This window comes from Aethalodelphis obliquidens, unplaced genomic scaffold (genome assembly GCF_003676395.1).
Source record: "Aethalodelphis obliquidens isolate GAN/ISIS:26980383/991018 unplaced genomic scaffold, ASM367639v1 scaffold27, whole genome shotgun sequence".
Lineage (NCBI taxonomy): Eukaryota > Metazoa > Chordata > Mammalia > Artiodactyla > Delphinidae > Aethalodelphis > Aethalodelphis obliquidens.
The window spans coordinates 12,288,443-12,312,649 of record NW_020837971.1 but is presented as its reverse complement, the minus strand read 5'-3'; the positions used below and the strand labels follow the sequence as shown (position 1 = coordinate 12,312,649).

The following is a 24,207-nucleotide window of genomic DNA, read 5'->3' as shown; positions in this document are numbered from 1 at the left end:
GCAGGCAAGATAATTTTGAAGCAAGACTTTTTTTTTAGGGGATATGCCAATTTTTCATTGCCTCATAAAACACGTTATGACAATTATGAATTAGAATGGCCTCCTCCCTACTTATCCAAATAGCACCCATCTTTAACTTTCTATCTACTCCACAGAACATTCTCAGCTTTGTATTTCATTCATTCATTTATTCAAAATTTAATGATAACCTACTGTGTGCTGCACACTATGAACACAAAGTAGAATAAAACTCAGTCTCTGTCCTCAGGCAGGCACTTCAATAGGAATAAGAGATGAAAACATAATGACTAAGTTGAAATAGAAAATATCGTTATAGAACTGTGTATAACATGGAATGCAAGCATAGGGGAGCACCATGTGAGAATCAAGAGACTACAGAGAAAGTGACATTTAAGACTGCTTCCCTCAACCATATAATGACACTCTACCATAAGCATTACTATAGAAAACTGTTTTATTGATATTTAGAAAAATTCCAAATTAAAAGATTACTCAAATTCCCTCATTAAACAAACACTAGTATTGAGAGCATTACAGCGAACTTAATTTGTACAAAGTAATTTTAATACTGGTTTTCGTTACCCAGGATATTATGTTAATTTTAAGTACCAAAATACTATTTTGTTGTAGTGATACCATTATTTCAGTGTTTGTTTTTCATCTGAGTACTAAATATTTACATTTTGATATGGAGATCAATGACTAACATTTTACTTTATACTGCATATAACTGCCAAACAAAAAGTGTCCTCTACCCAGAGAATTATAAACTGCATTAAAATTTTTCATTGAATATTATTACATTCATTCAGAAATCATTTTTCTGTAAATTCATAATCCTCAGTGGAAAGAAGAAAATAACAAAGCAAAGCTTCTGTTGCAAAATAATTAACAGTCTAGTTCAAAGACCTTATGAACAGGGAAGTATGAACACAAGACTACTGAAATTAATACAAGTAACTGCATCCCACGCAGAAACTAAAGACCTAGAGGTATAGGAAATGTTTTCTTATACCTCACACTAACAATAAAAAGACTGAGAAACAGACAAAATAGTTCAAAGATTCCCTCAAAGAGAGTAAAAAGAAATGCAACTGCTTGAAGATGAAAACATTAGGAAAAAAATTTAGAATTAGTTTGTCTGTCTCGCCTGCATTCCCTCGATTATTTCAGAGGAAGCTCCTTCAGCATCTATAGGTTTCTGCACAAAAATATACCCATGGTGAAACCACTTAACCATGTTTTCTTAAGGCCACTGTGGTGGAAAGTGGGAAGATTGGTCAGGTAAGACCTCACTAATGAATAAAGCAACATTCAGGCAGAGAGCTAGAGAACGAGAAATTTGCCTTTTAAATCGTGCGCACGCGTGCGTGCGTGCGTGCGTGTGTGTGTGTGTGTGTTGGGGCTGGAGAGGTGTATGCCCAGTGTAAAGAAAGGCTTCAGGGCAGAGAAGTGCACTGGCATATCTGATGACTCAAACGAGCGATATGAATGGAGTTTGGTGAGCAATGAGAAAAACTGGATTGGGGTTGAGGTTGGAGAAATAAACAGGGATATGATCACACAGATCACGAAAACAGAGGTCCAGGGTATGTGGAGGAAAAGCAACTATATTAATTTGGCTATAGAACAAGATTAATGAAAAACAGTATTTGCACACCACCCTCATGCATAAAATCTTAATTTAATTCTCACTACACAGTAAGAGAAATAATGTTTCCCTTTAATGGGTAAAGAAATAACAGGCTCAGAAGGGCTAAAGGCCTTGCTGAAAAGCTAAGGCTCTAACCCCAGACATTCTAACCCAAGTCAAACAGGTAACCTTTCTACTACACAATAAGAAGTAGTGAAAAATAACATGAAAAAGACAAACCCAGTTCAAAGTCAGACTAAGAAATATGGGCTTTATTGTGGGAAAAAAACTAATGGAAGTTATATCAATTAAAAAGATGATTCTGATGATCTCCATAGGGCATACAGAATACTTTCAAACAGAGGTTCCTTCATAAAAAATGGTTACCATACATAACAACAATCATTTTTCTACTGTGTTCCCCAGAAGAATAAGATGGTGGATGCGTATAGCTGGGGATGGGAGGAGGCTAAGTACCATGTTCAATCAGAACATACCTACTTTTTAATCTGTTTTATGTTAGATTTAGTTTCAAAAAGAATTCTGCTCTTTGAAAACCACTGACTATAAGGGAGTCAACCTTAGTTCCAAAATCTTACTCTAAAGATCTAAAACCTGCTGGAGGTAGAGCATTTCTTTCACCCATCAAATACCCTATGTTAGCTACTTTAAAAAGCACACTAATTTCTTTTCAGCTTTTTTTTGCTAAAAGCCAACAATATACCACTATAGATTATCAAAAGCAATTTCAGGTTAACATTTTTGCCGCCATACTTTTAGAAATAATACATATGCCTACCACAAAGTTTCCTTGTATGTTGAGACATTATAACATTAAAAATGTAAGGTAAATATATTCTAATACTACTATAAACTGCTTCTCAATCACTAAAAAATAAAGACTAAAAATTATATATTGAGGCCCCCCCAAAAAAATATTGCTAGTGAATATTTCATCTGTAATACCAATAAGTATGATGTTACCTAGGAGGATGGAAGGCGGAGCGAGGGATGGATTGGGAATTTGGGATTAGCAGATGCAAACTATTACAAATATAATGGATAAACAACAAGGTCCTACTTTATAGCACAGGGAACTATATTCAATATCCTGTGATAAACCATAATGGAAAAGAATATGAAAAAGAATATATATACGTAAAACTGAATCACTTCGCTGTACAGCAGAAATTAATACAATATTGTAAATCAACTATAGTTTAATAAAATAAATTAAAAAAATTTTTAATAGAGTTTGATATTAAGGCAATATTTTTAATGTACCTAATAAATCCTCAAATGGTCAATATCAAAATCTATAAGTTAGCAAAATCATGAATACACAGAATTGGTTATGTAAATATGCACACATACCTTTATCCTTCTTAAAATCCAAAGCATCTTCTTTATCGGTCACTATTTCCTTCATATTGATAATACTCTGGTGGGTAAGCTGCCGGAGAATTTTAATTTCTCGAATTGCTGTAATGGGAAAGCCTTCCTTTTCATTATCCAGGCGTACTTTTTTTAAGGCTACCATTTCTCCTATTAGAAAAGTAAATAAAATCAGGTTACCAGCTGACAAAACTAAGTAACATTTAAAATTTTTATTTTATTTTTTAATATTATTTTTATTTTTTCTTTTCAGCTGCACCAGGTAGTTTGTGGGAATCTTAGTTCCCTGACCACAGATCAAATCCATGCCCCCTGCAGTACAAGCGTGGAGTACTAACCACTGGACCAGCAGGGAATTCCCTAAATTTTTATTTTAATTCATAATTTCAGTTCCTACCTCTTGAAATTACAAACCACAAAATATATTTTAGTTTCCAATATACCAAATTATAATATTTATGGTTCAAAAAGTCTCTGGTTAAATAAATTAAGGGATATTTATCAAACTATGGAATATTATACAACTGTTAAAAAGGATAAAGTAGGTCTATATGCACTGTTATTTTACACTAAGATATATTAAATGAAAAAAGCTAGATAACAAAGAGTAGATATATTACACTGCCATTTTTTAAAAAGTGAAGAGGGGAGGCTAAATATACCTAATATGCTTATACATGCATAAAATCTCTCTGAACAGATGAGAAAACTCTGGACATTGTGCAGATAAGAAAATATGCCCAGATCTATTCCTGTCCAAAGATGCCCAGTTACCCAGTAGTAAAACTGAGATTCAAAATCTGGTTTAGCTCTCTCAAAACTATGTGCTCTTCCCACAACACTAAATGGCCTCATAATTTACATATGAGTGAGTTTTGTATCAGATAATCTAAATATTGAAACACACACAAATCCTATTATAAGAAAAAATTCACTGTAACAGAAGTTTGTTCATTCCACTTCTTTGTAGGGGAAAAAGAAGGAATTCTGTACTTACAAATTTTCCAAAGGAAGGACATTTTTCCTTTTAATCATTAAAAATTACTTGATTTTTTAATAGAAATCTAAAATGTATGATTCCTTGTTTTATAATTTAATCTCTTTTGATAATGCAGAATCATCATGATAAATATTACTTTACTGCTGCATGCTATAACTGCCTTCAGAGTTTCTATGCATAAGGTAGCCTCGCTTATACTAAGTGCCCTCAAACACCTATGCTATTTTATCTATTGGTTTACTTCAACAAGAAATTATAAATAAAGATTAAACACTGACTCTAAGCTCCATTTATTAGTAAAATACATGGCGTCTAACACAGTTACTTTTTCCTCTGCCCCAAGGCCTTTTAAAACTTTCTCTCAGGGGACTTCCCTGGTGGCCCAGTGGTTAAGAATCAGCCTTCCGGGGCTTCCCTGGTGGCACAGTGGTTAAGAATCCCCCTGCCAATGCAGGGGACGTGGGTTCGAGCCCTGCTCTGGGAAGATGCCACATGCCACGGAGCAACTAAGTCCATGCACCACAACTACTGAGCCTGCGCTCTAGGACCTGCGAGCCACGACTCCTGAAGCCTGCGCGCCTACAGCCCATGCTCCGCAACAAGAGAAGCCACCGCAATGAGAAGCCCACGCACCACAACGAAGAGTAGCCCTTCTCGTTGCAACTAGAGAAAGCCCGCGCGCAGCAACCAAGACCCAATGCAGCCAAAAATAAATAAATAAAATAAATAAATTTATTAAATACAAAAAAAAAAGGAGGAGAATCGGTCTTCCAATTGGGGAACTAAGATCCCACATGCCATGGGGCAACTGAGCCGGCATGCCCCAACTACTGAGCCTGTGTGCTCTGGAGCCCGCACACCACAACTAGAGAGCCCGTGTGCTGCAACTACTGAGCTCACACGCTCTGGAGCCTGCGCGCCACAACCAGAGACAAGCCTGCATGCCGCAACAAAGAGCCCACGCGCCACAATGAAAGATCCCATATGCCGCAACGAAGATCCCAATGCAGCCAAAAAAAAAAAACAAAACAAAAAACCACGTATGTATATACACCCCATTACATGTACTCATATCTTACATAAGTGCATACATAAAATGAAACAAAAAACAAGATGAAACAATACCATGATAAATTCAAATTTAACTTTTTTTTTCTGAAAATTCCTCAAGTTATACATTAGAAGAGAAACATGAATTAAGCACATTCCATAGGCCCAAAGATCCAAAGCATTTGGCATTCTTACCAGTGTCTTTATCCCTGGCCTTGTAAACTTGTCCATAGGTACCTTCTCCAATAATTCCGATGATATCAAATTTATCCACGCAGCGTTTTCCCCAGTCAATGTCTTTTTCTTTGATTTCACCATAGCGAGGCCCACATATTCTATCAAATATAGTTCTGAAGTTTTTATATACAATCAAGCAAAGTGAATAAACTGTTTAATACTCAATATCCACCCTCCATACCCAATCTTAAACCATTTATTTGCCCTCACCCTTGCATACTTGTGATCATCTAAGACAGGCAACACCGTGAGGTGGTATTATAAATTATCTTGAAAGTCAAGGTATTTATCCATACTGACTCTCCTTCTGTAGACTAACACTTAAAGTGGGAAAGAGAAGTAATGAAGTTTGTATGAAGGACTTTCAGAAATACAATATAATTTTTCAGTGAGGGGACAAAACCAACACCAGTTCAAAGATTCAAAGTTCTCTAAACAACCTCCAGAGTATTTTTTCATTCATTGACAATGTGTATATATTTATCTGCTTTCAAAAACCAGAAGTTTAATAATGAACATTACCAAAAATCTAACCATAAAGCGTACTGACAAATTTAGACTTATGGCTAGATAAAATTATCTTAAAAATGGAAGCACCAGAAAGATTTTCAGTCTAAGAGAGTATAAAAATATTAATATTATCTACCCTTAGGAATCTACACTTTAAGTATGTATTATATATAACAAATATTTGATATTCTTCAAAAAGAATGTAATTTTGTAGTATCTTAATATTCGGGCAGGTAAGAGAATTTAAGTAAAGGAATAAAGCTACAATACTCAAGGAGAGACTCTTTTTAAAGTTTTCTAGCTTTCTACTCCACACTAGAAAATCACCTCATATTCTTATACTAGACACTACCTGAAACAGCAATTCTAAAATCAGATCTAACTCAAAGTCTTACTTACACTTTCCCTTGGTTAAGCAGAAATAAAAAAAGGAATCATCATTCTCCCTCTGCCCTTAACTGATGAACAGGTTTCAAGGGAAAGAGTTATCTCTAGGCACTTACTTGAAGCTAATTTAGGATACAGATTTCAAACCTTCTTCCACTCCACCTCTTGCAAAATCAAGAATGCATTTAGTTATGGGAGCAAATAAAAGCAAAGGAAAACATAGCAGCTTGCCCATTACTAATTTTGTCTGGGCTCACTGAATGCTGATTTCCACCTTGCCCAATTTCAATATTTGTTTTTTAAATATCTTAATTATAGAAATTTTCTTCAACATATATAATATCCCAAGAAATTAATACATTACAAACTGAGAGGGAAAATTTAATTTGGTATTATGAGTCATTTTGAATAAGTACTCAGGCAATTAGGAAAAAAAACTTTTTTCAAAGCTCCAATAAAAGTTATTCACATACTTAAGTTGAAAGAATACACTTTTTATTATTTTAAATCTTAATTTTGGACTTTATAATTTTATGATGATCCAGAATCATCTCTGGCCAATTTAAGAGCAGGTAGAAAGCAAGCACATACTTAGGCCTCCTTTTACTATGTAACTGTGTTGCTGTTTTCTTTTCCTCTGGACTCTTTGAGAGATCATCTCCTCCTGGTAGCTCAGGGGGCAGTGGTAAATCAGCAAGTAAACATCGTAGTTTCTTTTCTACTTCTTTTTTAACTGCTTTTACTGAAATATTTCCTCGTAAGCTAAAAAGAAAGGAGTCAGACAAATAAAACACAAAAATTTATTTCATTGAGAAATAAAAATGCATTTATATAGCACACAATGGCAAAGGCTAAACCGAGTTTCTTTACTTTCCAGCTAAAATAATATACTATATTCAACTGCAAAAATATAAAATTTGGGGGCAAAAATGATACAGAATTAGATAAAAACTAAGGAAATCTGAACAAAGTATGGACTTTAGTTACTAATAATGTATCAATATTGGTTCATTAATTGTAACAAATGTACCATACTAATAATGCTAGATGTTAATAATGAAGAAACTGAGTGGAGGGTATATGGGAACCCTCTGTAATATCATTATAACTTTTTTGTAAATCTAAAACTGTTCTAAAAAATAGGCTATTTTTTAAAAAGATATAGAATTACTATAAAACTGTAAATTAAAACTGAAAGTCAACTAGTCATGCTTTATGGGAAAATTCATTAGTTTTATAATAGCATTTGGTTTGATTCTGGTAGACAGACAAAAAGCTATTTTGTTTTAAGAAATAAATAAACCACATGCTATTATTTATCTGGCCCATTTAAATAACTACAAAGAACAAATTTAGCTTCATCCCTTTTCAGAATTAATTTTTCCTGAATTGGACAATGATTCTTTAAAAAATTTTTTAAGGCTCTAGCTTATCAGAATTACAGGTGAAAATTAAGCTCAGTTAGTTTTATACTTTTTTGAATGTATTAAGACCTCTGATTTTTTTAACTGTATCTTAACCTGGTAATTGATTATTTTAAACCTCTCAGACACTACAAAATCTGTTTAACAATATAACATGTTGAAAGAGAATATTACAATGATAATAAAATTTGGACTTCACATACTTTCATAGCAGTTATGAGTCCCAGAATTAAAAACTTTAGTGAAACTACACTACTGTGGTCAGAAACTACTAATGATGTTAACAATATAAATCATTTCATTTTAATTATAACTTCTCCTACTCATGTTGGACTTTAATATTATTGTACAATATACGGTCTTTTAATACCATCTGATAAAAACTATTTATCAATAAAATTGTGACTTTCCTTCACAACCCCATGTTACTAGAAAGTAATCTTTAATAGGGAAAACAAGCTCAAAAGGAAATTGGATTGCAGTTGTATTTTTATAGTAATGGTGTCATATAGCCCACTTTTCAATTTTCATGTCCCTCCATTCAACAAATATTCATTATACACGTCTATGTGCTAGGTATTACATAGGCACTATAGTTTAACAACAAAACAATTCACAAATACATTAAGATACATACAGTTCCTCTCAGAAAGGAGGTTACAGTCTTTTGGAGGCATCAGAAAGCAGCAGGATAAAGTACTGTACAGACTAATTTCCAGAGTAATATGGTACTAAAGGGTAGCTAACTCAGGACTGAAAGACAGTAAAAGCTTCTTTCTAGAAAAGGTACCACTTGAACTCTGTCTGAAAATAATTCTATTTAAAATAATTTATTTAGAGAACTGTAGTCTCTAACTTGTAATTAGACCTCAGTCCAAAATTTGCATTTGTCCAAAAATTCAAATCAATGGGGGGGAGGGGAGACTAGAAGTCTTAATTTTACTTATAATTTAACATTTAAAAGACTGCCTATATTCAAATATATCATTATATGAACTACCAAATTCAGCAAGGCTCCCAGACTTAAGAGAAATGAGATATTAGTTTCAAAAAATAACACTATATAATTAAACACATTATATTTTCACTGAATACCTGCAATAACCAAATAGGGTATGTGATGAGTTTTTAAAAGTCTCCATATACTACAGAAACAAAAAACAACAAAATGCCTTAACCAGAAATGTATAAGACCAAGAGAAGAAAATTAAAACATATGGCTGATGAACATAAAACTAGACCAGAATGAATGAAAAGAAATGATGTTTTCATATGGGAAACTCTAATCCTGTAAATCTGTCAGTCTCCAAATTAATCATTGCATTTAACCAAGCCCCAAACAAAAATCAAGCAAGACAAGCCAAATGATCATAAAATCTGTCTAAGACTAAGGGCAAAAAATGCCAACACTGGGCCCAAGTTCATTTATAACAGTGTTGAAGTTGAGGCTGAATGGCCGGGTTATTCACTAACCAGTAATTTACTCCATCCCTTTACTTTTACATTACCTACCTACTTCTATAATAGAAATCTGACTTTGAGGGCCAACATACTATGCACCTAAGAAGTTAAAACAAAAAAGTATTGGCAAAGAAATAATACAATATGTTAATAGAAAATAGAGTCCAGAAACACACAGATATCTATAAGAATTTTTATATATGGCACCACAAATCAGTGAGGTAGATTATTCAGTAAATGCCATTAGCAACAACTGATCTATTAGTCCAGGGGTGATGCGAGAGAGCACATAATCAGACCATGTCTTTCTTCTACATATAATAACCAAAAACAAATTTCTGTGAGATGTGAGTTAACCTTTAAAAATGTTTTAAACCTGTAAGTTTTAAAGGAAAAATTATAGATCCAACTACATTCAAAATGGAAAACACGCATGTAGCCAAAACCAAAAATAAGTCTCAAAGACAAGCAACAGACTGTGAGAGGCACAGGTCAAGATCCCTAACATAAGCAGTACCTATAAATCAATTAGAAAAAAGATAATAATCTTAAGGAAAAGTCAGTATAAAACATGAACAAGCAATTCACTGAAAAATAAAGCCAACAAGTGTTTAGAAAGATGCTATAGCTCAATAACCAGAAAAATGCAAAATTAATCACATATTGTAAAGATTTTCAACATTTCAAAATTGGCAATATTTAGTGTTAGTTGAAGCAATTTCATAAACTTGGGTGCATAAATTGGTACACAATCTTACTAAGATTCAATTTGGCAGTTTCCATCAAATTTTTAAATGTGGATACTTTGACCTCACAACTATCCTATAAAAATTGCTCACATGTACATAAAATATTAATGTATAAGGAGAACTTAATAGCAAACAATTATAAATCTAAGTATCCATTAATCAACAGAATAGTTAATAAGAGAGTGATGCATCCACTTCCATGTATAGGAATATTGAACCTATCTCTACCAACCTGGAAAGATCTCCAACACATTAAAATAAAAAAAAAAAAAGAAGTGAAGGAATATTGTGCATGGTATGATCCTAATTTTTAAAAAAATGATTTATTACATGTAAACATATAGTTAACAGTCTATCTTATGATTTTCGGAGAGTAATGGATTCCAGGGCTGGGAGAGAAGCAAAGTTCAAAGCGAGCCTAAAAGATATTGTTTGGCTAGGAAGCAAGGAAGCACTCAAAAATAAAATGAGTCATATCAAAAGGACAAAGGAGTTAGCATAAAGGAGTTCCCACTGGCGAAATTTCAGACCATCAAATTTGGAGCATCAAAAAGAAGAGTGGCTCAATGTTCATTGCAGCTCTATTTATAAGACAGGACATGGAAGCAACCTAAGTGTCCACTGACAGAGGAATGGATAAAGAAGATGTGGCACATATATACAATGGAATATTACTCAGCCATAGAAAGAAACGAAATTGAGTTATTTGTAGTGAGGTGGATGGACCGAGAGTCTGTCATACAGAGTGAAGTAAGTCAGAAAGAGAAAAACAAATTATCGTATGCCAAAACATATATATGGAATCTAAAAAAGAAAAAAAAATGGTTCTGATGAACCTAGGGGCAGGACAGGAATAGAGATGCAGACGTAGAGAATGGACTTGAGGACACGGGGAGGGGGAAGGGTAAGCTGGGACAAAGTGAGAGAGTGGCATGGACATATATACACTACTAAATGTAAAACAGATGGCTAGTGGGAAGCAGCCACATAGCACAGGGAGATCAGCTCGGTGGTTTGTGACCACCTAGAGGGGTGGGACAGGGAGGGAGGGAGGAAGACGCAAGAGGGAGGAGATATGGGGATATATGTATATGTATAGCTGATTCACTTTGTTATAAAGCAGAAACTGACACACCATTGTAAAGCAATTATACTCCAATAAAGATGTTAAAAATATATACACATAATAAAATTAAAAAAAAAAAGAAGAGTGGCTATAAGTGATGTTGAATCAATCTTTGGCCGCACATGTCAGTAGTAGTACTCAGGAGTCTTAAAAAACTTCAATATGCTTGAAACATACAAACACTTTCAAAGCAAAAAGAGCAAAGACACAATAAAAGAGAAAAGACAGAAAAGAAGGTGGGTCAAAAAAATTTTGTTAATGGCCAAGTATGAAATGTGCCACCATCTTGTTAAAAACAGAGGCACAAAGAATATCCTCCTTAATAAGCAGTCACCTGGGCACATCCTGAATTCTTAAAAACATCACCACTAAAAATTTACCCCTGTAGCACATATGAAAAATAAAGTAGAGAACAACCAGTCTCACTGGTCCAGAATCACTAGATTCTCAGCAACTGGCTTATTCTCACTAATGAAGTGACTCAATTCTGCATTCATGCCTCTCTGTCCTGGACAGCCCATTCCAGGAGTCATCAAAATTACAAATCACTACTCTTATGACCCTTTGGTGTTCCTAGAGAACAGTCAAACCTGCAAATACCACAATTAGTATAGTATAACTGGATAACACCTGATCATATTGGATGGGGTCCCTCAGCAACATTTTTGATTGTAGAAAAAAGATGCCTCAGAGGGCATGAAACACAGAAATTATATTCAATACTTTATTTTCTGTTTGTTTGAAATTTTAAAATTGTCATAATGCTGGCCAAAGTGAGCACTTGCAAGACCTGCCCACATGGAATTTCTATCCACTTGTTTTCAAATTCTCAGATGTCAGCTAGGAAAACTGACCATATAGTTGCTTTTTAACAAAAAGGGGAAGGGGAGGGGAACAGCTATAATTTCTTCATAAAAATAAGAATGAAAAAGGTTAATTTAAGTCAATTGGCAAATATCACACAACAGCATAAAGCTTCTATCCTAGCATACATTTGAGAAACATTCTTAGAACTGCATTTACATTTACTCTTACCTTCATCCTCTTAAAAATGTTTCAAAATAAAGTACAAGCCACACCCCCAACATTCACAGCAGAAATGTGTAAACAATTTAAAGGAAAGCATAAACACATTTCCGTAATATGTAATTAATCTCTAATTGCAAAAAATTAAGTCAATAAAACACTAAAAAGTGATGTATTCGTAAAGCCACCTAAAGTAATAAATTTATAAGGCCAATGAAAACACTTAGAATAACCAAGACACACGCTATTATCAACCAGGACAGACTCTCTCATAAAATGTCCTATCTCCGGTAGGATCACCAAGGAATACTCAGCCAAAGAAAATACCAACATTTCTAATTCTCAAGCTCAAGCTGAAACATACATTGTATCCCAGGACAATGGCAATTTTTACCTGGAATTCTTAGCATAAGCTATAATTTTGTCATCCTACAAGCCATGTGCTTCATTTTAAGTTGTACACAATAAAGAAAATTAATTCACTTACTAACAGTCATTATAAAATTTTTTTGGTGGGGTCAAATAATTTCAAACTTAGATTTTTCTTTAAACAGTCACTGACAAAATTTTTTGCACTTACCTATCAGCATCTTTATCTTCAGGCAGCATGGGAGGCAAAGGTAAGGGTGGTAAGGTAGAGGTCACTAAAGCCACATGTTGCTCCTTCTCCTTGGCTCCTATGCTTGGTGTAAGTGGTTTGGTTTTCTCTTTAAGAGATACTGGTTCCTCCTTTGTAACAGCAGATTTACCCTCCTTTCCAACTACAACTGCTTTCTTGGTGGCTTTATCTACAATCAAATTATTATCCACCTTTGCTACCTGAAGAGGTGGCTTTGTTTTTGCCTTGTCATTTTTTAAAGTTCCACTGCTTGAGGGAGAAGGTGCATGCTCAATTTTAAGTTTCTTCACATCCTTCACGTGGTTGGTTTGTGATGCACTGGCACCAGTTTCTGTGTTCCCCTTGGTAGGTGTAGAAGTGTTTGAAGCTTTGGCAGCTTTGGCAGCGGCCTCAGCAGCCTTAGCAGCTTCTGCAGCTTTCGCTGCCTCTGCAGCTCGTGCTGCCTCTGCAGCTCGTGCTTTTTTATTCTTGTTCAATTCAGCTGCCAGGCTACTCTTCAGAGTTAGTGTGCTAGGAGAAATGCTAGAATGACGACTTCTGGATCTAGACAATCTGTGCCTGCTACGAGATCTTGAATGCCTAGATGAGTATGGGCTTCTGCTTCGGGATTTGGCAGACCGTCTGGTGGAAAATAATTAAGATTTAGTCAGTAACTCAGAAAAGTTCAGTTTGAAGCGTACAAAAACTCCTAACTTGAGGCTGTGAAATGAAATAGAAATTACTTAATTTCCAAATCATAATATAGTTTTTGTGAGAGAATTTTTTAAAAGCAGAAAGTGCTTTTAAGTAGAATATTATCTGCTGGTTATACTTTTCCTGAAAATAGACTCTTGATCTCAGTCTGGCCTACAAATGCTCAAAGATGGGGCTGGATGAAAGCAGATCTCTATGAAAAGAAATACTGTAAGAATTAGGAGGAAAAACTATGACAAGGCATTACTGCTGTCTCAAGAAAATAGAAGCAGTCAACAAGGACAACACCAATGGTAGAAGTAGCAGGGTGAAGTCTGACCAAACTTTTACCAGGGAGACAATTTCTACAACTCAAAAGCCCCCCATGCATAAGTTCAGGAGTAAGTAGTGCTCTGTCTACACCAAGAGTGAAAAAAATGAAACCTGTCATTAGGCAGTAAGAAAAAGTCTAAATCTTGGGAACTATCTAACAATGACTGTTCATTTCACTTCTCAAAAATCACTGGAAAACACAAAAATTAACGTATATTCAAAAGTATGGTGGCAACCAAAGTTTCTATGAAACAAATGCAGCACAGCATCAACAGAAATGAAGCTGAGCTTTTCAAATCCACACCTTATCAAAACTTTAAAAAAATATAAGACCAAGGCACTATTAGAGTACTTTGACATATTTGATATGGCTCACTTAATGCTCACATCAACCCCAGTAAAGTATCTGCAGTTTGTAGATAAAACTTGAATCTAAAATATTACCTGAAGTCAAATCCCAATCTCATTAGTAGTTGTACTGGTTATTATCTTACTGCCACTACCCCATCCCTCCAATACTCTTCTGCCCTACCCTGGGCCCAAAGGAGGCTGACCTCAACAGATGCATCTTCTGGGTTCCAGTGTTATCCATCACTGGCAGATCAGAAGGCAGCGAAAAGCTGGATTCTTTCTTTCCAGCTCCCTCCTTCCTATTGGTCACATTTTGTGGCAGAAGATCTGTCCCTCTACCACCATGGCTCCTGTCAAACACTGCCTTCTCCACAGCTCTCACCAGGCTCTAATAACACTATATTTTCCTTGCCCCTTCGAGCTTCCCTCTGTAACTAACGAAAACATCCCTTGTCAGTTTTCTCAATCCACCCCTATCTCTGTAGTCCTCCATTAAAGTTTCTTAAACCATCTGAGTTGGATTCTGTTACCTTCTAGAACCTAACTGTATGCCAGGTCTTAAACCCAGATCTTTTGATTCTAAAGTACGCAGAGTCACATTCAACACATTAACACACTACCATGGAGATAGTTCTTATTGAAATTTTGTAGGGGATTTGGTAAATGAAGCAAAGAAATTCCTAAGAACCCATAATTAAAGTGGGAAGAGAAAAGGAAGAACTAGAAATTTTTGTTTATATTTGGCATTAATATATTATGTAATATATTACATATATATTATCCAATACATTTTACAATTCTAGTATGAAGACAAATGATGGTTAGATTTAGGATAAACTCAAATACAAATTCAACTTCTCCCTTATTCTTTCAGAAACATTTCAAAATGTACATAGGGCCAATTAGTGTTCAGCACTTAGCTAGTGTTTCCAACCCCATACTTTACATAAAGTATTTATGTAACATTATTTTAGGTTAACAGGAACACTGGTTTAGTAAACATTTTAATCTAACACTTGCTTAACAAATATTCATATACATCAATCATAAAAATCATCAATGAGCTTACAACTATTCATGGAAATGAGAGGAAATGTTTAGCTAAATATAAAGTAATAAGTTGGTTATAAAATATCTTGGATAACTTTAATATAGGAACAAAAAGTGTCATAATATGAAACACTTGGCCACACTTTTAATTTCCTTTGCCTTCAGAATCCTGGACCTCAAAATAAGACTGCTATGTCAAGTTACTATCACCTGATCACAGCAGGAGAAAGCAAAGAGACTGCCGTCTCATCAGAGGTAACAGCACAGAACTTTTCCTAAATTAACTTTCCCACACTAGCAAGATTCTGGTCATCAGCTTCATACAGACACAGAAATAATATTTAACTAAGAAATTTATAATCAGTAAACTTTACTTAAGAAAACAGATACAAAGATAAAATCCCAACACAAGTAACTCCTCTGGCCTATTAAATTCTTATTCTCTTCTGCACAGAATCTAGATAAGAAAGTTATCAGTAAAGACAAAAATTTTTGACCTATAAAATATATTTCAGAAATGACATTTTTATGGTATTTGATCCCTAAACCAACTGAAATTCTTCTAGACACACACTCCATTCTTCTCCAATTTTTCTATTTCTCTTAAAAAGTTCCTTAACTTTTCAAATTTCCTGCCCTAGTAAACTTGTATTCTCTCAGGTATTGCATATTTGCTAATCAATTTCAATTACATATTTACTATTTATAACAAACATATTTTGGGAATCTAAAATTAAATAAAAACACAAAACTCAAGTTTAGGTTATTCTTACTAATGATCTAACACTTCAGCCATACAAAGTTATGAGAGTAAGAGAGAAGTGGATCTCTAAGACTACATAATGAATTATGTCATGTCTTATAAAAAGAACTTAAATGGATGGTAGATAGCACATCCTTGTTTTATAGGTAAGATTTTTCTTCTTTTTAAAAATGTTTTTTCTAATATTTCTGTGCTGTAAAATTTACAGTGACCATATATTAGCTGTTTCTTGTTTGTTTTGAATGTTTTTAAGATGTTACAGAATCACGGGGCTTCCCTGGTGGCGCAGTGGTTAAGAATCTGCCTGCCAATGCAGGGGACACAGGTTCAAGCCCTGGACTGGGAAGATCCCACATGCTGCAGAGCAACTAAGCCCATACGCCACAACTACTGAGCCTGCACTCTAGAGCCCGCGAGCCACAACTACTGCAGCTGCATGCCACAACTACTGAAGCCCGCACGCCCAGAGCCCGTGTTCCACAACAAAAGAAGCCACCACAATGAGAAGCCCACACACCGCAATGAAGAGTAGCTCCCACTCGCCACAACTAGAGAAAGCCCGTGCACAGCAACAAAGACCCAACATGGTCATAAATAAATAAATAAAATTTTTAATTAAAAAAAAAAAAGAAATTACAGAATCTTTTTAGAAGCTTTCGCAAATTCATACAACTCAAAGCAGAACCAGGGGGCTTCCCTGGTGGCACAGTGGTTAAGAATCCACCTGCCAATGCAGGGGACACGGGTTTGAGCCCTGGTCCAGGAAGATCCCACATGCCACAGAGCAACTAAGCCCGTGTGCCAAAACTACCGAGCCTGCGTGCCACAACTACCGAGCCCACGTGCCACAACTACCGAAGCCGGCACACCTAGAGCCCATGCTCCACAACAAGAGAAGCCACCACAATGAGAAGCCTGTGCAGTGCAACGAAGAGTAGCCCCCACTCACCGCAACTAGAGAAAGCCTGCGGGCAGCAATGAAAACCCAATGCAGCCAAATATAAATAATAAAATAAAATAGATAAATTAAAAAAAAAAAAAAAGCAGAACCAGGATAAAAAATCCAGTATCTAAAACCCAACTGGTTAGTGCTCACTGTTAATTCGGTTAGTGTTCCTTAGAGAGAGAGCATGGTGTACTGTTCACTCGACCATATCACACAATCTCTCCAAGAGTCCAGGTCTTCTGCAATTGTGCCTAATTAGCAAACTGTGATTCTTAAAATTTTTACTATAATAATATTCAATCCCTCATTATATAAAATAATATGTAAGAGCAGTATCCAATAGAAATTTCTGGGATGGTGGAAACGTTCAATGCATGTGATGTCTCCTATGGTAGTCACTATGCACAATATTTTTTAGCCTAGTTTTTCTACCCTGCTTATTTCACATGCTAATAGTAGCTATGTCCATTCAAATCTTGTTGCTAAGCCCCCATAAAGGTATGAAAGTGATTTCCATGCAAGGATGGTTCAACATATGCAAAGCAATAAATGTGATATACCACATTAATAAAATGAAGGATAAAAATCATATGAGTATCTCAACAAATGCAGAAAAAGCGTTTGATAAAATTCAACATCCTTTCACTATAAAAACAAAACATATGGTTACTAGAGGGGAAAGGGGGGGAGGGATAAATTGGGAGATTGGGACTGACATATACACACTAATATATATAAAACAGGTAACTAATAAGGACCTACTGTATAGCACAGGGAACTCTATTCAATACTCTGTAATGACCTATATGGGAAAAGAATCTAAAAAACAGTAGAGATATGTGTATGTATAACTGATTCATTTTGCTGTACAGTAGAAACTAACACAACATTGTAAATCAACTATACTCCAATAAAAAAAAATTTAATTAAATAAAAATAAAAACTAAACAGATTGAGCACAGAAGGAACACACCTCAACACAATAAACGCTAGATATGACAAGCCCACAGCTAATATTATACTCAACAGTGAAAAACTGAAAACTTTTCTCTAAGATCAGGAATAAGATAATGATGCCCACTCTTATCACTTTTATCCAACACAGTATTGGAAGTCCTAGACATAGCAATTAGGCAAGAAAAAGAAATAAAAGGCATCAAAATCAAAAAGTGAAAAGGAAAATGTTCTTTGTTTGCAGATGACATGAACTTACAGACAGAAAACCCTTTAAAGACTCCATCAAACACCTGTTAGAATAAACAATTTCAGTAAAGTTACAGGATACAAAATCAGTAGTGTTTCTATACATTAATGACAAACTGTTGGAAAGACAAAATAAGAAAACAATCCCATTTATAAAAGTATCAAAAAGAATAAAGTACTTCGGAATAAATTTAACCAAGGAAATGAAAGAAATTGAAAAAGAAATATACGGAAAGATATTCCATGCTCATGAATTGGAAGAATTATTAAAATGTCCATACTACCCAAAGTAATCTACAAATTCAATGGAATCTCTATCAAAATTCCAATGGCATTTTTCACAAAAATAGGAAAAAAACCCTAAAAATCATATGGAACCACAAAAGACCCTGAACAGCAAGAGCAATCTTGAAAAAGAACAGAGTTAGAAGCATCAACTTTCTGATTTCAAAGTATATTACAAAGTTACAGTAATCAAAACAGTATGAGACATGGACCAATGGAACAAACTGGAGTCCAGAAATAAACCCATGCACATATGGCCAATTAATTTTCTACAAAGGAGTCAAGAATATACAACGAGAAAAGGATGATCTCTTCAATAAATGGCATCGGAAAAGCTGGATAGCCATACGCAAAAGAATAAGACTGGGCCCCTATTTTAAACCACATACAAAAATCAACTCAAAATGGATTAAAGACTTGAACATAAGATTTGAAATCATAAAACTCCTAGAAGAAAAAGAAAGGGGTAAACTCTTTGATACTGATCTTGGCAAAGGTTTATCAAAAGCAAAAATAAACAAGTGGGACTACATCAAACTAAAAAACTTATGCACAGCAAAGGAAACCACCAACAAAACAAAAAATCAACCTATAGAATGGGAGAAAATATTTTTGATAAGGAGTTTATATCCAAAATATACAAAGGGGATTTCCCTGGTGGTCCAGTGGTAAAGAATCCACCTTACAATGCAGGGGACATGGGTTCGATCCCTGGCCAGGAAGCTGGGATCCCACATGAAGCGGGGCAACTAAGCTCGCGCACCTCAACTAGACAGCCTGTGTGTCGCAAACTACAGAGCCCATGCGCTCTGGAACCTGCGTGCCACAACTACAGAGCCCACGCGCCCTGTAGCCTGTGTGCCACAACTAGAGAAGAGAAAATCCACATGCCACAACTAGTGAGAAGCCCACACGATGCAACAAAGATCCCGCATGCTGCAACTAAGACCGGACGTAGCCAAAAATAAATAAATAAATAAATCTCAAAATATACAAGGAACTCATACAACTCAGAGAGCAAAAAAGGCAAATGAACCAATTAAAAAGTGGGCAAAGGGGACTTCCCTGGTGGTCCAGTGGTTGAGACTCTGTACTTCCAATGCAGGGGGTGTGGGTTCAATTCCTGATCAGGGAACTAAGATCCCACATGCCATGCGGCACAGCCAAAAATTAATTAATTAGTTAATTTTAAAAAACATTTGTTTAAAATTAAAAGTGGGCAAAGGACCTGAAGAGACTTTGCAACACATCCAAATGGCTAACAGGTACCTGAAAAGGTGCTCAATATCACTAATCATCAGGGAAATGCAATTCCACAATGAGATACCTCCACATACCTGCTTGAATGTTTATTATCAAAAGGCAAGAGATAACAAATGCTGGTGAGAATGCAGAGAAAAGGGAACCCTGGTACACTGTTGTTAGGAATGTAAATTGACACAGCCACCATAGAAAACCATGTGGAAGCGAATCTAGAAGTCAAAAAATAGAACTATTGGCAATCCACTTCTGGGTATACATCCGGAGGATATGAAATCACTACCTCAAAGAAATATCTGTACAGGCATACCACCGCAATAAAGCAAGTCACACAAAGTTTTTGGTTTCCCAGCACATAAAAAGCTATGTTTACACCATACTATAGTCTATTAAGTGTGCAATAGCATTATGCCTAAAAAAACAGTGTACATACCTTAATTTTAGAAATTAATGCTGTTGGGAAAATGGCACCAACAGACTTGTTCAATGCAGGGTTGCCACAAACCTTCAGTTTGTAAAAAACACAGTGTCTGAGAAGCACAATAAAACGAGATATGCCTGTACCCCCATGTTCACTGCAGTACTATTCATAAGAGCCAAGATATGGAAACAATCTTAAGTGTTTATGAACAGATGAATGGATAAAGAAAATGTGGGCATGTGTTTAATATTATGCAGCCTTAAAAAAAGAAGGAAATCCTGCCATTTGTGACAACACAGATGAACCTGGAGAGTGTTATGCTACGTGAAATAAGCCAGGAAAGACAAATACTGCATGGTATCACTTATATGTAGAATCTTAAAAAAAAAAAAAAAAGTCAAACTCAAAGGAAGATAGAAGAGAAGGGTGATTGCCAGGGGCTAGAGGATGGGGGAAATGGGGACAGGTTGGTAAAAAGGTACAAATTTCAGTTTTAAGATGAATAAGGTCAGGACTTCCTGGTGGTACAGTGGGTAAGACTCCATGCTCCCAATGCAGGGGGCCTGGCTTCAAGCCCAGGGCAGCGAACTAGATCCCCACATGCATGCTGCAACTAAGAGTTTGAATGCCACAACTAAGTAGCCCACGTGCCGCAACTAAGGAGCTGGCAAGCTGCAACTAAGGAGTCCTGGAGCTGCAACTGAGGAGCCCACCTACCACAACTTAGACCCAGTGCAACCAAATAAATAAATATTAAAAAAAAAAAGATGAATAAGGTCTAAGAACCTAATGTATATAACATGGTGACTATAGCTGATAACACAGTGTTGTATAATTAGAAGTAATTTGCTAAGAGAGTTGAACTTAAGTATTCTTACCCCCCCCAAAAACAGAGGTAAATATGTGAGGTGATGAATTTGTTAACTTGATTGTGAGACGCCTCTCACAATGTATACATATATATCAAGTCATCACTGTTGACACCTGAAATATATTACAATTTTATTTGTCAATTATATCTCAACAAACTGGGGGGTGGGGGGGAATGATTCCCAAAGTGAAAACAAGCACTATATAAATATGTGGTATTATTTTTCAAAAACCGGTCTCTCTCAATCATCCCTTTAGTCACTGTCTCAGTCAAAACTCTAAATATTCCTGTAAAATTTGCCATGCATTAGTATTATAACAGCTCTATTAAGTTTAACAGTACTATGGCAGCCTCTTAAATTTACCCCTTGTTTCAAAACTAATCTGTATCTAATCCAGACTTACATGCAAAGTGAACACTTTCCTCTAAAATCTGCTCCCTGCCATTCTGTATTTTTAATTTCACCACTCTCCTCTACCCATTTATCCAGCTTAGAAATCTTCCCAGTTTTCTGCTGCCCATACCACATGCCATCAACTGTCTCATTTTATTGATTCTAACTCTACATTCCCTTACATCCATAATTCCTTGTATGTTTCCTATTCCTGCTGTAAAAAATTATCCACAGATTTAGTGGCTTAAACAACACAAATGTATTATCTTACAGTTCTGGAAGTCAAAAGTCCAAAATCAGTCTCACTGGGCTAAGATCAACATGTCACCAGGGCTTTGTTCCTTCTACAGTCTTGGGAAAATCTGTTTCCTTACCCTTTCCAGCTTCTAAAGACTGTTCGTTCCTTGGTTCATGGTCCCACATCATCTGACTTTGGTTCATGGTCCTTCCATCATCACATTTCCTCTCTCCCTCTGCTTCTATCATCACATGGCCTTTTCTGACCCTGACTTTCCTGCTTCCTTTTACAAAGACCCTTGTGTTTACATAGGACCTACAATCCAGGATAATCTCTCCATCTCCAGGGTCCCTATTTTAATCTACAAAGGTCCCTTTTGCCAAGTAAAGTAACATATCACAGGTTCACATGGACATCTTTGAGGGGGCCATTATTCACATCTTCCTCTTCTATTCTCAAGGCCACTGTTCTATTTCAGACCTCATTACCTCTCCTCTAGGTTACCTTATCATCTTAAAAATAACTGATCTCTTTAAATCAAATCTCTCCTTGCCCCAATTATTTCTACAGACACCATAACCACACTAATCCTCACTTTTCAGTGATTATTACATGTCTCAAATTCACTCACTTTCCTTCTCTTTTTAGTAACTATTCTAAACCTTCACACCTTCTTCAAGCTCACAATATTCCCAAAGTCTTTCTTAAAATCACTTTACTTCTTTTTCACAGAAAAAAACAAAGGTTATCGGGTATGTTTCCTGCCTGCAAACTTTTTTTTTTTAATTTTTTTTTATTTTGACTGCATTGAGTCTTCGTTGCTGCACGCGCGAGGGCTTTCTCTAGCTGCGGCGAGCGGGGGCTACTCTTTGTTGCGGTGCGCGGGCCTCTCACTGCAGTAGCTTGTCTTGTTGCGGAGCACGGGCTCTAGGCACACGGGCTTCAATAGTTGTGGCACGTGGGCTCAGTAGTTGTGGCTGGCGGGCTCTAGAGCGCAGGCTCAGTAGCTGTGGCACATGGGCTTAGTTGCTCCGCCCTGCCTGCAAACTTAATCTGTATCTCCATCCACTTTATATTCCACCTGATCTCAGAGCAGAGGTGTTCCTCTTTCTATCTAAGGCTAACTCCTGTAATAATACTTTCAATCCCATATTCTCTAGATCCTTACTTCAGAGTTTGGCCCACAAACCAAAGCAGCATCAGCTTCATCTGGGAGTTTATGAGAAATGCTGTATCTCAGGCCCCAACCCAGACCTTCTGATTCAGAATCTGCATTTCAACAAAATCCCCATAATAGTTTGAGATGCTCTATGCTAGGCTCCTCTAGGGCTACTCCATTACTTGTGACTTCAACCTTTTGCTGTCTATTCACTATTTCCCCTCAGGAAATAAATAACTCAAGACTCTAAGATCTTTAAAAACAGACAAGAAAAAACAAGCAATAAATGGCACCTTGATATTGTATCTTTATGTCTCCTTCCAATTACAGCCAAATTCTCATCCACCCCACATACTCCTCAAACCACTCTAATCTGGCTTATATGTCCTCACTGTAATTATTGAGGTGATCAATGACCTACCTCTGGAGGAAAAATAAAGGAAAAAGGAAAGAAAAATATCAATATCTATGATGACAATGTTGACTATACCCTTAAAAAACACTTTCTAACCACTTCCACTACCGTTTTTTTCCTGATTGTTTTTTTACTTCTATGGCCATTTCTCAGTGCTCCTTAAGGTTCCTCTTCTTCATTATATCCATTCTCCCACGTCCCCATGATAACTTAATTCATACATATGTATGGCTTAAATTATCACCTAAACATTGATTACCCCCTGAAGTCATCCTCCACCCCTCCCAAATATCCTAAATGCACCTTCAACACAATACAGCTGAAGCTATTAGCCTTCCTCTCCAAATCCACCCGCTTTCTCCTTAAATATACCCTATCCTCAGGCAATGGTATCCACTGAAGTAGCAGAAATCCAGAAGTCATTCTATATTCCACCTGATCCCTTTCCTCCCTTCTCCCGTATCCAACTGATCTCCAAGTCCTGTCAATTCTGCATCTCAAGCATGTCTCCAATTTTCGAGGCTCTTTATCCCCTTAGCTACTATTTCACATGAGGTCCTACCTCATCTTTTACTTTGCCCAGTGTAACAGTCTCCTTACCAGTTTCCCCACCTCGAGTCTCTACCTTTTCCAATTTACTGCCACCTGAATCTTTCAGTTACCCTCTATCAAAATTCTTCATAGCCTTGCACTGCACACAAAACCTTGTCCAGCCATCCCAAAGCACATAAAGTGTCAGGTCTAGAATGTTTCTCTCATGTTTCTCTCTTTCCCTATTTTATCTGCTAAGCAAAGGGATACTTCATAGCAAAGCACAAATGTCTACCACACCTCTATAAAGCCTCCCCTTATTATGCCAGGCAGCTGCAGATGTTCCTTGAACTATGATCCTACAACACTTCATTCACATTTCATTAAAATAGTAATCTGTCTTCCCCAACTAAACTGAGATCACTGAATTCTCATAGCCCTGACTAGCACAGACCTGGCACTGGCAGATGCTCAATAAATATTTGCTGGTAGTATTCCTACTGAATAGAATTCACCTTCCTTAGTCTAGTATTAACGTACTGCATAATCTGTCTGGTCCTAACCTACCTTTCCTTATCAAGTTCTGAATTTGCCTAATGCTCCACACCGTTACTCCCACAGATTGACCCACTGACATTATCCTCTTCTTCATCTTCTATTGAAGTCCTATCCACCTT

General features: G+C 36.1%; 1 protein-coding gene across 2 annotated transcripts in view; it reads right to left on the bottom strand.

Annotated features, from left to right (window-relative positions):
* The window catches only part of CDK13 (cyclin dependent kinase 13), a 110,256-nt gene that overhangs the window by 67,315 nt on the left and 18,734 nt on the right, over positions 1-24,207 (bottom strand). For both annotated transcript variants that reach the window (XM_027123972.1, XM_027123973.1), the window contains exons 2-5: positions 12,600-13,259; positions 6,825-6,995; positions 5,295-5,434; positions 3,029-3,199 (exon numbers count right to left, since the gene is read on the bottom strand). In XM_027123972.1, the coding sequence (XP_026979773.1) occupies positions 3,029-3,199; positions 5,295-5,434; positions 6,825-6,995; positions 12,600-13,259 (1,142 nt within the window). The remainder of the gene's footprint in view (positions 1-3,028; positions 3,200-5,294; positions 5,435-6,824; positions 6,996-12,599; positions 13,260-24,207) is intronic.